This window comes from Crocodylus siamensis, chromosome 3, assembly GCF_052110815.1.
Source record: "Crocodylus siamensis isolate JL-2025a chromosome 3, ASM5211081v1, whole genome shotgun sequence".
Classification (NCBI taxonomy): Eukaryota; Metazoa; Chordata; order Crocodylia; family Crocodylidae; genus Crocodylus; species Crocodylus siamensis.
Genome location: NC_143397.1, coordinates 182,447,630 through 182,461,330, shown reverse-complemented (window position 1 = coordinate 182,461,330; position 13,701 = coordinate 182,447,630). Strand labels below are relative to the sequence as shown.

General features: G+C 43.7%; 1 protein-coding gene across 3 annotated transcripts in view; it reads left to right on the top strand.

Annotated features, from left to right (window-relative positions):
- Positions 1-9,315, top strand: part of NOL4 (nucleolar protein 4) — a 291,097-nt gene extending 281,782 nt beyond the window's left edge. For all 3 annotated transcript variants that reach the window (XM_090039912.1, XM_090039913.1, XM_090039914.1), the window contains one exon: positions 7,420-9,315. In XM_090039912.1, the coding sequence (XP_089896038.1) occupies positions 7,420-7,613 (194 nt within the window). In that variant the 3' untranslated portion in view covers positions 7,614-9,315. The remainder of the gene's footprint in view (positions 1-7,419) is intronic.
- The last annotated feature ends 4,386 nt before the right edge of the window (positions 9,316-13,701 follow it).

Genomic DNA, 13,701 nt, shown 5'->3' with positions numbered 1-13,701 from the left:
ACTGCCCTGGCTGGTGTCTGGCCATGCCCTCCCGCATCTGGGACAAACTTAGAAAGGGCTGCTTCCCCCTCCCCCTCCAAGCACACCCCGGATGGGGGCTCTGTTGGACAGGGTGGGGGCTTAAACCTCTCCCCAATCATATTCAGCATGCTAGGGCCTGTCCATGCCCTCCTCCCCCAGCTCAGCTTCCTTGCATCCGCTGCTGAAGGGAAGGAAGGGCTTACTCTAACACCCCATGGCTTCTAGCCTGAGCCACTGCAGGCATGTGGCTGCATTTCCAGAATCAAAAGTGAAGTCTGTTCACTTGCAAATCAGTTCAATCTATGCAGGTTAGACTAACCTGCAAAAATTGAATCCATACCCGCTCCAGCTTTTTGAATGTGTATACTTAGACTTTCTGACGTGAGGTCATGCGCTTTGTGGTGGGGGTGCACGAATCAGACATGTAATCAAAGGAGGGGGTGCATGAACCTTCCACATTACTTTCTGTAGGGGAAGGAACAGATACTGGCAGACATCAGTTAACAGTTCTGTCCCCAAGGGAGTGTCATTTGAAAATATGTGATGCCAGATAGCTATAGGCATCTTTCTGTTCTACCATGTCTGTCCTCAGGCCACAAAGCTGATTTCTACCAGCTAAAGTAGCTGAATTTTTTGCTTCCCAGTGAGTAAAAAAGTAGTAGTAGTGAAGAAGAAAAGCATATGGGTAGAGAGAAGGGGAGAGCTAAAGCATGTACATTTCATTAGTCCCTTGTATTAGGGATCTGAAATGTCCCAGGACTTAGAACAGTAGCTTCACATACATCTGCCTGTGAGCAGAGGGAAGAGGAAAGAGAAGTATAGTAGATGTAAAATTATAATAATAAATCTTATATACAATAAAAATGTGGCTGATTTGGAAACAAAATAACAGACTTTAATATTTGTTTTTGATTTAATTTTATTGGAGTAGAATACAGAACAATCTGAATATAATTTAACCACTTGTAGAGGTACTCAAAGAGGAAAAGTATTTCAATAAAAATTACACAGTAAAAATGCTACACAGAATAGATTTCAAGGTATGGGCATTCACCCTATTCATAAGGAACATGTCTTTTGTTATACCTAAGTGCCATTGCTTTTTGCATCTTGATTGACAAAAAATGTTGGTTAATTGTTCGGTGGGGTAGATGGGGGAATAATTTTAGATCTTAACACAGATGCTTAAACATACTTCAATCTTTTTTTTTAATGATCTACTGCTGTTATAAATTAATGTCTACAATAGTAACGACCAATTTGAGGGTCACTGATACATTTATTAGAGCATTATTTGCTTCCAGCGGACTATTAACTATCAAATTGGTTGTTACCACTGGTAGTAAACAATTCTGAAGGGATTTTTGCTGAAATAGTTCACATATGGCTTTGCCATTCATGAGCTATCAGTGTTTTAGCGCCACTGGTGAAATAAACTGCCATATCACACATCTTACCCACATTCTGGACTATTAAATAATTGACACAAGGAGTGTATGAGGCAATAATTAGCTCACTTCAAATCTTGCAATTTACAGCAAACCCATTTATCTAACACTGTATTTAGTGTCTGATAATTGATTGTCTCGCCTGATAAATGATTGTCTCTAGCCTTGAAGAGAGGACTCCTCAGGTTTGTATATTTTGAATGATTTTGGTTAAAGCAACAACCATTTTAACTTTACAAAGGGAGTGAGGTTTATGTAATTGAACTGATGCGCAAAATTCAGAGTATTTGCTAGTTTAAAATGTTCATCAGTTGGTCTGTCTGATGGACAGAGAAATGATACCCAGAGGGTCTCATAAATAATATAAGATGGAATATCTGTGCTAGCACTTTCAGCTGCTTAAGAATTTGTGCTGTAGTAAGTGTTCAATAGAGAACGGGACTAACTAGATAGAAAAAAAATCTGCAGTGAAGGGAGTATGATAACTTTCTTCTTTATTTCATAAAGAAACAAGTGTGACCAATGAAGCAACATACGAGTCATTACATTTATAAAGTAGGCATGCCTAACATTTAGAAACACACAAACTGGCTGCTGTATATCAAACCACATCATTGGGGTGGAGGAGTACCAATAGTGGGCAGGGTTTTGTTAGCCCAAACAGAAGAAACTGCACCATCAAAACATGTTTGGAAATCTGCCCCTCCTGAAATCCATTCCCAGCTCCTATCACAGGAGCTATTCCAGCTCATTGCCGGTGTTGCCAGCCTTGTTTGTTCTTGTCACTTTCTCATACAAATGGCACTGTGTCTCCCTCCATGCTGCTTCTCACATGAGACATCCTCCCTGGTTTGATTTATTAGGCCACAACTCTCCCATTCAGCTTTTTGACTAAATAGATATAAGAAACAAGTTCCATAACTAGCAGTTAGGCTGACAGCTGACAGAGCCAGCTGGCACTTCATTGAGCTACAGTCCCCCAAAATGCAATACCTACAAATGCATACTTGATGCCATCTTTCCTACTGTCCTTCCTCAGTGAGTCGTCTCAGTACAAACTTTTTAGGGTAGGGGTCATGCATGTGTTTGTGCTTGTACAGTCCTCTGCACAGTGCAGTACCTCTCCTGGCCACAGAAGGTTTCAGTGATATTAAATCATTATGGGCTGGACCCAGAAAAGAACTGCCATTTCAAGCATCTAATTCCAAAATTTAGCTCCTAAAAGCCTGAAGTCCCCAGGCACATGTGCCTGTGCCAGTGCAGTCGCCTACATGCCTAAATGTCTGCTGCTGGGTGTGTTCAGAACTGCTTACATTCTGACACTGCCAAATGGCTAAGCACCTCTCTCATGTCTGAACCTGATAGGAATTCACAGATGGGGTTTACACTTACATAAAACAACCCTACCACAGGAGGAACTGGTGGTGGTGGTGGTGGTGCTAGTCGCAGCCCCTTTCACTTGTTCTCAGTAGTTACAACATTCACATGTGAGAAGGTTCAGTCCTTCCTTTTCCTCGGGGACTTGAACCCGTATCATTCCACTGTGGTAAGGAGGAGTGCCTGATCTTTTTTTCTTTTTTCCCTAACCAATAACCATCTAACATGAAATGCATAAACACTTTTTGGAACAGGGAGCTGAAGCCAAGCAGTTTCCCCCTCCTCTCAAGGAATGCCCCTCTTCACAAGATTACAGGACCAGGCCTCTCTGAGGATCATCACCTTGTGGAGATGCTTGCATTTGCCAGTGATCCTGAGAGTGATGCTATCTGAGCTCACACTCCTGGTAGGGCCACCCATGGCAGTAAGGTTGATGGGGAGGTTCCAGACAAAGACCGATCCAAGAAGTCCTCAACGGTGGAGCAGGTGGAGGGAGGTTGTGGCCCCAACAGCTGGGAAGTCAGAAGAAAGCTGCAATGGAAAACTGGCTCCAGTCATCATGGTTTGCCATGCCACTGAACCCAGCCACCACCCACCAAGATTGCATGGACCTGACTGCACACCGGAGTCCCCATGCTAAACATGGCACATGCAGGCTTCTGTCAGGTCAAAAAAAGCCCTGTAGCAATGGAGGATTGGCAACAGGCAGGGCTGTGATACCTGGAGGCCCCCAGCCAAGAGTCTGCACACAGGCAGCAGATGCATGATGGTCATCGGGCACCTGTGTTGAGACAGGGATGCCCTTCAGCAGCTGCATTCATGCTGAGCAGCCCTTTTTAGGATACCCTCTGCTCACCCTGATGGGGAGGGGGCTAGAAAAGATGCCCCAAAAATAGGCTGTCCTATTTCTCCAGCCTGGGAAACCACATCCAGCAGGATAAGGATAAGGACACAAACCTGGGGCTGCAAATTTCACTCCCCTGCTCAACAACTGCCCCCATTGCAGAAGAATGTGTGTATCCAGAATTGGGCTCCTCAGTCACCTGAGGACCCATCAAGCCTGACAGACATCATCCTCGACTTCAAGGGACCACCACCAACATAGCCGGGGTCTCTCTTGCTTGCTATCCTGATGTTCTCCTCCTCCCTGCCCAGCACCTATATGCTCCAGGTCACCCTTTGGAGGCAGCACACTCTTCCATGCCTGCAGAAGGATTCTGAGTGCCTAAACCTGTCGATTTGGGTCACCCTCCTGGGGCCAAGTGCCTAAACTGTGGGCACTGTATCTAAGTGACACTAGCTGCAGGAATAATTTGGATCTGACTCCGTGTGCCTCAGTGGCCCCATTGATACAGTGAATGAGATAAGGGCTGAACCTTGCCTTTAAGAAGAAATGATGAAAACATCAAGGAAGGCATGCTTTACTCATCATAAGGTAGCACAACATTTAAAATAAAGGCAAAAGAGCAGAGAGGAGGATGTCATGTTTGTGCCTTTAAAGCCCTTCCAGATTGCATGCAACACTTTTTTAGGATGTACCTGGACCACCAGCCCTCCCAAAATCTGCATGACAGATTCTAAACCTGCCGCACATCCCACTGTTTTAAACAACACCTCTTCTTCTTTGACTCAGGGGTGCCTCTATACTGGATGAGTCCTAATTAATCAAAAAGGTTCCAGAAGAGTAGCACACTGTCAGGGTGTGAGCTTTCACATCTTTTGTGTGCTAGCATTCAGTTTACCATACATATTGGTTTATCAGAAGAAGACAAATTCTGATCGAGTCTTGATGATTCCTTGTATATGCAGAGTGCAGTTTATTTTAATTAGTGTATAACTTGCATCTGCATAGACTTTTTCTTCCAATTTCCTGCAGGAGTATAGAAAAATGTATTCAGCAGAGTTGAACGATGCTCCCTATGGGAGTTAATCAGCCCATTTAGAGATCCTGAGTCAGAACCTCAGCTCATGTAAATCAATGTGTGGCTCCACTGACTGGAAAGAAGCTAGACTGATTTACACTAGTTGGGCATCTGGCCTTTTGTTCAGAGGGATGCTTTAGTGCACGGGTTGAATTAGAACAAGGAAAAGCTGAGGAGAACATCACAGCAGTTTTGTATTTCGGAGTAAATAAATTGAATATCCTATTTGGCTATTTTAACATCTGGATTACAGAGGAGAAAAGTCCTTCACCCTTCTCTTGGAAAAAGATTTATTCTGCCATATATTTTGTGTGTTTTTGGCTATGACATAAATGAAAGTCAAGGAAAGAACATAAACATTAAAGTAGGTTCATCTGGAGCACAGTGCCCTCAATATGTCGACAGTCACTTTTTCAGCACTGGCTTAATAAATATAGAAGTCTTTAATGGCTTCTTACAGCCATTCAGTTGAGCTGACTATGATTTGTGCACTGTTCTTCAGTGGACTGTGCTTCTTTCTTAGCATTCTCCTTTTGAGCTTCGTCATGATGTAGTCATTGCACTGTAATGTAACCCGGGTACACCCAAGGGTGTGCCCTATTCTCAATTGAATGGGATGGGTAGGCAGGAGGGGGTGCTGTGAGAGGGATGCCAGCATTTCAAGCAGGTCACTCTTTCATCTATAGATTTAGCCCAAGCCCAAAGTTCTTAGCTATGTACAGTTTATTGAGTTATAACATACATAAACATAAAACTAAATATCATATATATATTTACACAGTGAACACTAACCAAGGTCAGACCCTAAATAATACTATTTACAACATCACAATACAACCTTTCAATTACAAAATATAAGATGCAAATATGAACAATCTTAATAACACCTATTCCTTAATATAGTCCCTGACCCATGGCAAGAGATAGTCCTCTTTCCAATGAGGTCCCCTGGGGGAGTGTCCAGGAAGCACCAGAGACCCCTTCCCTTAGGGCCTTGACTAGGCGAGGGTGCTGCTCACCCAGCCCCTTCTCTGGGTTTGCCCACCCCAAACATCTTTCCCCTGTGGGACCCGATGGCCCAATGACTCACGGCCCCCCAGGTGGCAGTGGTCAGGGTGCAGCTTGATGGAGTCTCCTCTGCCGAAGCGCCTCTCCAGGCTCCTCCTGTGCTGCTGGGCTTCTCCTCACCCTGTGCTTCCCTGTGGACACCGAGAGGGCTCAGGTCCTCCCAGCTGCTGCATCACTGCCGCTGGCTCCTGGGCCTCATGCTGCAGCACTACTATTTCCCTGTGGCCTGGCTCAGCACCGAGGGCTCTTTTAGCACAGGCCAGGCCCTTGGCTCTGGCTGGCCATCCTCACACCAGGTGGCTAGCCCAAGCAGCCTCCACTGTTCCCTGGCTCCCAAGGCTCGGGCCCAGGTGCCGCCCTGCGCACCATGGGACCTGGCCGCTTGCTGGGAGATGGAGCCTGAGCCGCCTCACCGCAGCCCTAAGGCCTTTGCCCTGTGCGCTGCCCCACGCACCGTGGCCCACTGGCCCTGCTGGGGTTGCAGGCTTGAGCCACTGCTTGCAGCTCTGAAAGCCTGGGCTCTGTGCACCAAACTGCACACTGTGATGGGCCCGAGCAGTCTCACACTGCTCCCAGGGCCAGGTCTCCGTGAACCGTCCCTGTGCATCAGCAGCAGCCTGAGTAGTCTCGTACCGCTCCCAAGGCTGTTTCTCCAGTGGCAGCTTCGGGAGCCTCGGGCCTGTTGCCTGCTGCCGGAGAGCTCCCCAGCTTTTCTTGGCTCCGCTCTTCTCGAGTCCCTCGCTGCATCTGCCACCCCTGTGCTGGGCACGCAGCTCCTTTTATAGGCTCCAGGGCTCTGCCCCTGAAGTCTTCCAGACCTGACAGTTTACAGTCTTCAATCAGGTCTGGGGGAGCTGTTCGGCCCCCGCCCCAGGAAAGGGGCATGGCTTTGTTTCTCCTGCTGCCTCCTGATTGGTGGATGGGCTCCACCAATCAAAACAGCAGGCTCTCAAGCTTGGGACTCAGCCCAAGGTCTGAAAAGTGAGCCTGCTACAGTAACATAGTGACAGTGAGGTAGATTCACAGGCTTAATTCTCTTAATATCTACCCTGTACATTCAAGAGAAGCTCTCTTAAAGTCCATGTAGTTACACCGCTATAAACTTCCTTAAATAGGAGGGATAGGCCCTCTGTATGCTTTATATGTTCATGCTGGCCATTCCAAAGCTGGAAGTAAGAGTTGTCTTAATGGTACAGGCTGTGGGCGATTGGTTCCTTTTCACAACTCTATATGGAGCTCCAAGTCTCCTATGGGAGAGGTGGTTCTTGGTGACTTATGCTGCTGGAGGAGCATGTGAAGCAGACTTTCCAATAGTGCTAGTCTGCAAACCTCCCTGGATTACAAAAGCAGAGCAGAAAGAGAGAATTAAGCTTGTTTCATATAAAAGTGAATGGTTTCATTTCCTACCTGGGAAATCAAAAAGTGAAAAATAGGTGCTGATCTACAGTGCTTCTCACCATTTACTAACCTTCAGCTGTGAGCTATATCTGAAGCTCTTGAACTCCATTTACAAATATTTCTTAGTAAAAATTCCCTGGCAGCAGAACCTTATGCTTCCACTTTTTTGCATTTTGTATCACCAGGTCCAACAGATCTCAGTATGAAGAGGCAGTTGGCAACCAGCTCTGGATCCTCCAGTAGTACAAGCTCGAGACCCCAGCTGAGTCCAACTGAAATAAATGCAGTGCGGCAGCTTGTGGCAGGGTATCGAGAATCAGCGGCATTTTTATTGCGTTCTGCAGATGAACTGGAAAACCTTATTTTGCAGCAGAACTGAGTCATGTGATGTTCACACTGGTCTGGTCTTATCTTGGAGTTTCCACTAATGACATTTTGATTTCCCAGAGCAGACACTTCAGTTACTGCACAGTCTTTTAGGAGAGTTAATTACCATAATGCCACACTGTTCTTGATCCATAAAGTGATGTGTTAAGGTTCTTCAAGTGAACTTCAACCTCTGATATTTCTGAGGTACTTTAATGTGTCCAGCATACTGCTTTTTGTTTTAGTGTGTCAGCATAAATATTGAAAAAGTGGCTATAGATTGTTAACTCATTCTGACAAGTGGAGGAAACAGAAGATGCTGTGATGGCAAATATTGGTTCAAGATCCACGTGCAATATTAGTGGAATGTGCTACTGACTCATTGGACTTAAAGCTGCAGTATATGGCAAAACATTGCCAAATGTCCTGTTACTATAGGACAGAATTGCAATTAAAAGGATCTTGTATTTTAAAAAAATGTAATTTTTATAAAAAACAAAACAAAAACTTTTGTTTTCATTCAGAATTTTTCATTTTTACTTTGGTAAACTTTTTCACTGGTCCTACAAATGTTTTGAGGAGCTATTGTAAGTCCCCCTTTTCCTCTCTGGAACCCCTGACTGTGCCCTTGTCTCCACCTTCATATTCTTTCTACAAGAAGTAACTCAATGCTGGATAACCCTTCCCCTGTGTACTGTAAATTCTCATCTTTGGAATGCCTTCCAAAAGAAGCATGCATTTCATGCATTCATGCCATTCTCAACTCCATCCTGTAATATATTGCAGCTTTATTAGGAAATTAATAAAGGGTTAAGGATTTTTTTAAAAGACATATAACTGAGAAAAAATTGATTTCTTACAGCTAGCTCATTTAACTCCACAATCGCTGCTGCTGTCTTGTATAAGTCCCTCTAGTAGTGATTGGATGCAGATGATTGAATGTGAAGAGGTTGCAAGTGACAATCTGAAAATTTGCACTCCTGTGTGTATTTATTTTTTTCCTTATTTAAAGAAAATACATACAGAAAAAGGCCATTGACAATTCTGTTATGATTTGTATAATTCCCACGCCTAACTATGGTAAAAACTGTAAATGGATGCAGCTGCAACTTTAATTAAACTCTTTCCCCCTTCTCCACTCCCCCATCCCCCCTCTATTTCTTATTTTATAATGTTGATTACACATTAATGGCGTTTTCTTTGTGCACTAAGGCAAGCTTATTTTTAAGTATATAGAGAAAAGTACTTTAGTTCTTGCTTACTGTACTGTCTGTTCTGTTGTTTAGCTTTTGTTGAATAACAAGTTCCTTGTGCATTCCTAAATTTGCCTTATTTCATGTAATTCAGTTTTTGACAATGAGTTTAAGGCATCGGTGATATTTTATATCTACTTGTTACATATAGTTTTCCAAGTAATGACTGTGATTGTGACTGAGTAATGTGCACTTTTTCTTGTAACTGTGGACATTGCTATGCTTTTTTTTCTCTAGTGTTTCTAGAATTACTGTTGCTTACAGTTATGTAAAAGAAAAAGAACTTTTGTGATACTGTTGGTGAATATTAATGTGAAAAAGCCTATGAAATATGAGTATTTTGCAGGTACATAGATACACAAACATCTCTACTCTGTGGACTGTTGTTCACAAATTTAAATGAAAATTCAAAAACTGAGGGCTGGAATCATTTCCTCTGTTTTGTTTGGGTAAATAAACAGATTTCTGTGTTTAAATACATGATTGTGAAACGTTCTAACATTTAAACTGCTTAGTGAGTTATGAACACTGTTTTCTTTAAACAGGAAAAATGGACTTCCACTGCTGTTCGTACAGGTTCTGCAGTCATTTCTCAAAATTATTAAGCAAATCCAAGAGGGTGCTAGAGCTTTGTTTTAATGAAGAATTTCTTCAATAAGAGCAGAAACAGGTGGTACATAAATCATGACACTAACATTTCTGATTTAAACTTGGCTTTAGGCAACAACATTAACTGGTAAAATTTATTCTTAAAATGCATTGAATGTATCTTAATGGCACTTGTATATCAGTGTGTGAACATTGTAAGTTAGTTGCTGCCCATCATTTAATAGATGTATTTTCCCATAGTGTAAATAACCATATTCTCACTACTGTTGACAAGAGAGCTCTGTAGCTCACTCCCTAATAGAGATCATGTGCTGGTCTTTCCCTCTAGTGTCAGTCAGGCATTGAAGGGTCAGTGAAAAGCTAAAGGCTTGATGCCAAGCCCCTTCCATTTTTAGGCAATGTCTTCAGGCTCTTCTGTCTCTTTCTGCCTCTAAATTAGGCTGGTAGCAGATGCTTCTAGCTAAGGTGTCATCTCTAGTCCTTGGTTACAAAAGCCATGGAAGTGAGCAGTTAAAAAAAGGGCATAATGATCCCAAGACTGTAAGGTTTCTTTAGTCCCCTTTCGCAGGACTGGTGCACCTGCGTTGTCTAGCTAGTAAACTCCAAAGTCTACCAAACTAGCTGCTTGCCCACAACAATGAACCACATGTGAGTGGTGGCCTCATTGTGCTTTGAAACTCCTTTGATAAATACCTCCTAGATCTGGATAGGAGGCCAAAGGCAAATGAGGAAGAGGAGGCAAGACATTGACTTCAGTACCAGCCCCCATACACTTGTTTTTTGAGGGGAAGAAGAATATCCTGAGACCATCACACAGCTCAGTTGAGCTTTTAAAGCCTCTGTATAAGAGTGAAGAGCTTAAGCTGTTCTCCTTCACTGTAGAAACTCCCCAAGGAAGTCCTTTCACCACCATTCTCAGAAGCCTCCAGCCTTGTCCCCCACCTGGGATGCAGCTCGTCTCCCACATGACCCCAAATATTCACTAAGTGATACGGCTGGCCCTCAGGAAGGACCTTTATGATTCCTTACCTTGAAAACTGCCTCATCCAGGTTGTGTTCCAGCAGGATGCATGTTTCTCTCAGACATGAATGCCATGTGCCCCCAGTGGCTGAGTGGCGGGCACAGCGGTGCTGGCAGCAGTGGGAGCGTGGCAGCGGTAAGTGGAGAGTTCCTGCAGACGTTGGCAGCGGGGGGGTGGCAGGTGCCAACCAGGGGTTGGTGACCACTGACAGATGCCGCCAGCAATGTCAGCGATGGCCAACAGTGATCACTGACCACCCGCAGGCACCACTGGCAGTGTCAGTGCCAAGGAGGGGGGTGACGAGCGGTGACCACCCACAGGCCTTTTCATAGGGGGTGCACAGTCACATTCCTGGGGTGCACATGCACCTGCATGCACCCCTACACATCGCCCATGCTCTCAGAACTAAATCTCGCTAGCAGTGACTTAGAAGAAGAAAAGCTTACTCATTATTTTACAGTGCAGTATGGAATGACTGTAGTCTCAGCTACAGTTTAGCCTTCCCCATTTCCAGGAGGATCATATTTATAAGATTATATATTATATTATAGGATTATATTACAATTTCTGGTGTCTAACCAGAAGTTCTAACAAAATCATAATTCTCAATCCACTCTGCATGTGAAAACTGGGTACCCAAGTATCTTGCCACGATTTGGTTTGCTGTGCCCTGCATAATTCTCAGAAATCTCTGCCCTGAAAGCCTTTCACATCTTAATGAACCAGAACCTCCAGATTAACTAGCTGAGTAGCTCTCTCCCCAAGGGAGAGATGGGTCATTCTGCACAGGAATCATTCAGAACCTTGATTCCTTTTTTGCCTGGGCCTTTTTGAATCCTGACCCCACCCTGTCCAGATAACCCAAACTGTCTGCCCTTATGTATTCCTTCTTCCCAAAGCTCTGAGGGGTTCTAATGAAAGCGCAGAGCAGTGGGTGTCAAATAATCCCAATTACTGCAGCATGATGGAGGAGAGTCTGGTTTTCTCAGCTGCTGTCTTCCTTCTAGACAGTGCGGATCCATTCCAGCAAGGACCCATTCTTCACTCCTCTCCCCCAGTGTTCATATTCAAGCCCTGGTTCATAAGAGCAGCATCCTTTAAAAATCAGGGGTTTGATCTTCATGCTCTTGTTTCAATAAATAATTGGTTTACTACAAAACATATGCTAGAGGCTCTGCCTGGTACTGGTCCCACTAGGCCCAGCCTAAAAAAACGTTCTTCCCAGATATACTAGATTTTCCCCACAGGTGGGACTGCAAGCCCAACCTTTGATTCTTGATACCCTTCTGACTATTACTAGTGAGGAACTGATGAGGATCTATCCCAACTCACTAGATTTCCTAAGGCCACAACCTAATTTAGTCCAGGTGGTAAAATCCCTCTCATATTGATTCCTATCCTCAAAGGGCTGTAGGTTTATAAGACTTATCATCCATACTGGGAATGCATCATTCAAGCACTCTTTTTCCCTTATTTTTTCCTTACCAGCCATTTGTTTTTCTTTAGATGGCCACTTGTAAACACCTACCTTATTCCTCAATGTGAGGGCAAAGGGACCAGTTTAGGGACTAATAAGATTTATTTGTAGTTTTTGAAGTCACCACAGGGAGAGTGGACATGGAGTACTTGAAAACAAAGTCACTTGGTGTCACATTTGTTGCATGTTTTGGTGCCTGACTGTCAACAGAGGAAAGGAACTGCCCATTATATATACTGGATTTCAGAACCACTGAAAACCAATTATCAGGTAAGGAAATGTCTGTTCTGCTTACAATTTGCCAGATTCAAAGGCTGAATCCATCAGTAGCTGTGTACTCAGAAACTGAGGAACTTAGCCATGTTAGCCTGAAGACAGGCAGAAGGCAGAGCAGGTTTTCTTAGGCTAAGTACAGACAATTAAAAAGCCCGAGACTGAATCAATTAAATCTTCACAGGTTAATCTGAGTTATGTGTACTGAATTGATAAGCAAGTGAACAAACATTAATTTTTGATTCCAGAAATGCAGCCACATGCCTGCAGTGGCTGAGGCCAGCAGCCAGGGGATGCTAGAGCATGTCTCCTTGCTTCATTGGAGCAGACAGCTTGAGCTAAGGCTAGCCCACCCACCCTATGAGAAAGGGTTTGTGGGGGAGATGCAAAGCATCCTGGGATGCTGGGGACCTGTGAGTTAACTTGAAACTAGAGGGGATCTGGGACAGAAGTTTAATAAATTGATTTAACCTAAATCAGTTAATCTGATACTGCATCCATCCAGGTTTATCTTAAACTGGTTTGGGCCATTTTGAAAGCAGTTACTGTACATTGAACTTCTGTTGTGTTACAGATTTGAACCAGTTTCTGATCACCTGTGCAAATTTATGTGTAATTTCTGTCCCTAGCCTTATAGACTAACTGGTTTAGAGAGGCATGAGATTTTGTAGGGTAAGCTTACTTCATCACTATGAAAGTGTGTGACAACTAGAAGACTAAGGTCACATCTAAAAACTGTGAAAACAAGTTTGGAGTGCATAATCCCAGGTGTTCCCACTACCTCAAATGCCACCCTTCCACTTCTAACCCCAAAGGAGGATGCTTTTTCTACAACGATCAGTGAAATTTCTGACCATAGCTTAAGCAAAACTTTGTCATTTGGCTCCACTGTTAGGGCTCCATTGAAAAGAAGGAACAAATCCCTCTTCTTAAAGATACTGACATGTTTTAGGCTATCTGTAGACTTGGTGAGACATTGCTATCCCCATCTTCAACAGATTGGCAATCACAATGAAGAGAAACTTATTTCTACTTCAATCTGATATTCTAAAGATACAGAAGAGTTAGGCTACCAGAGAAGGTCTATCTTCACGTTCAGCAAATCAAAATAATAATAAAAAACCCAACCACATGAAACAATGCCACTAATGCAAGGTGAGTGATGGCACAATTCAGACAATGCCCTGCTTGTGGTGGTGGCGGTGATTATTTGTTATGCAGGTTATGATATTATGTAGAGGACCAAACATGATCAGGGCCCTTAACAAATATAGTCAGCCACAACCCTGTTCCATAAACTTGTAATCTCCATGGATAAAATTAATGCTGGGGGGAGAAAACCAATGTCACCCAACAAGACGGTGGCTGAATAAAAGCCAAAGATTCTGACTTCCAGTCGTATATTCTATCCAGTAGACCACAGGCTACTATAGCAAGTTGTAGACGTAAGATATAATAAAAGATATA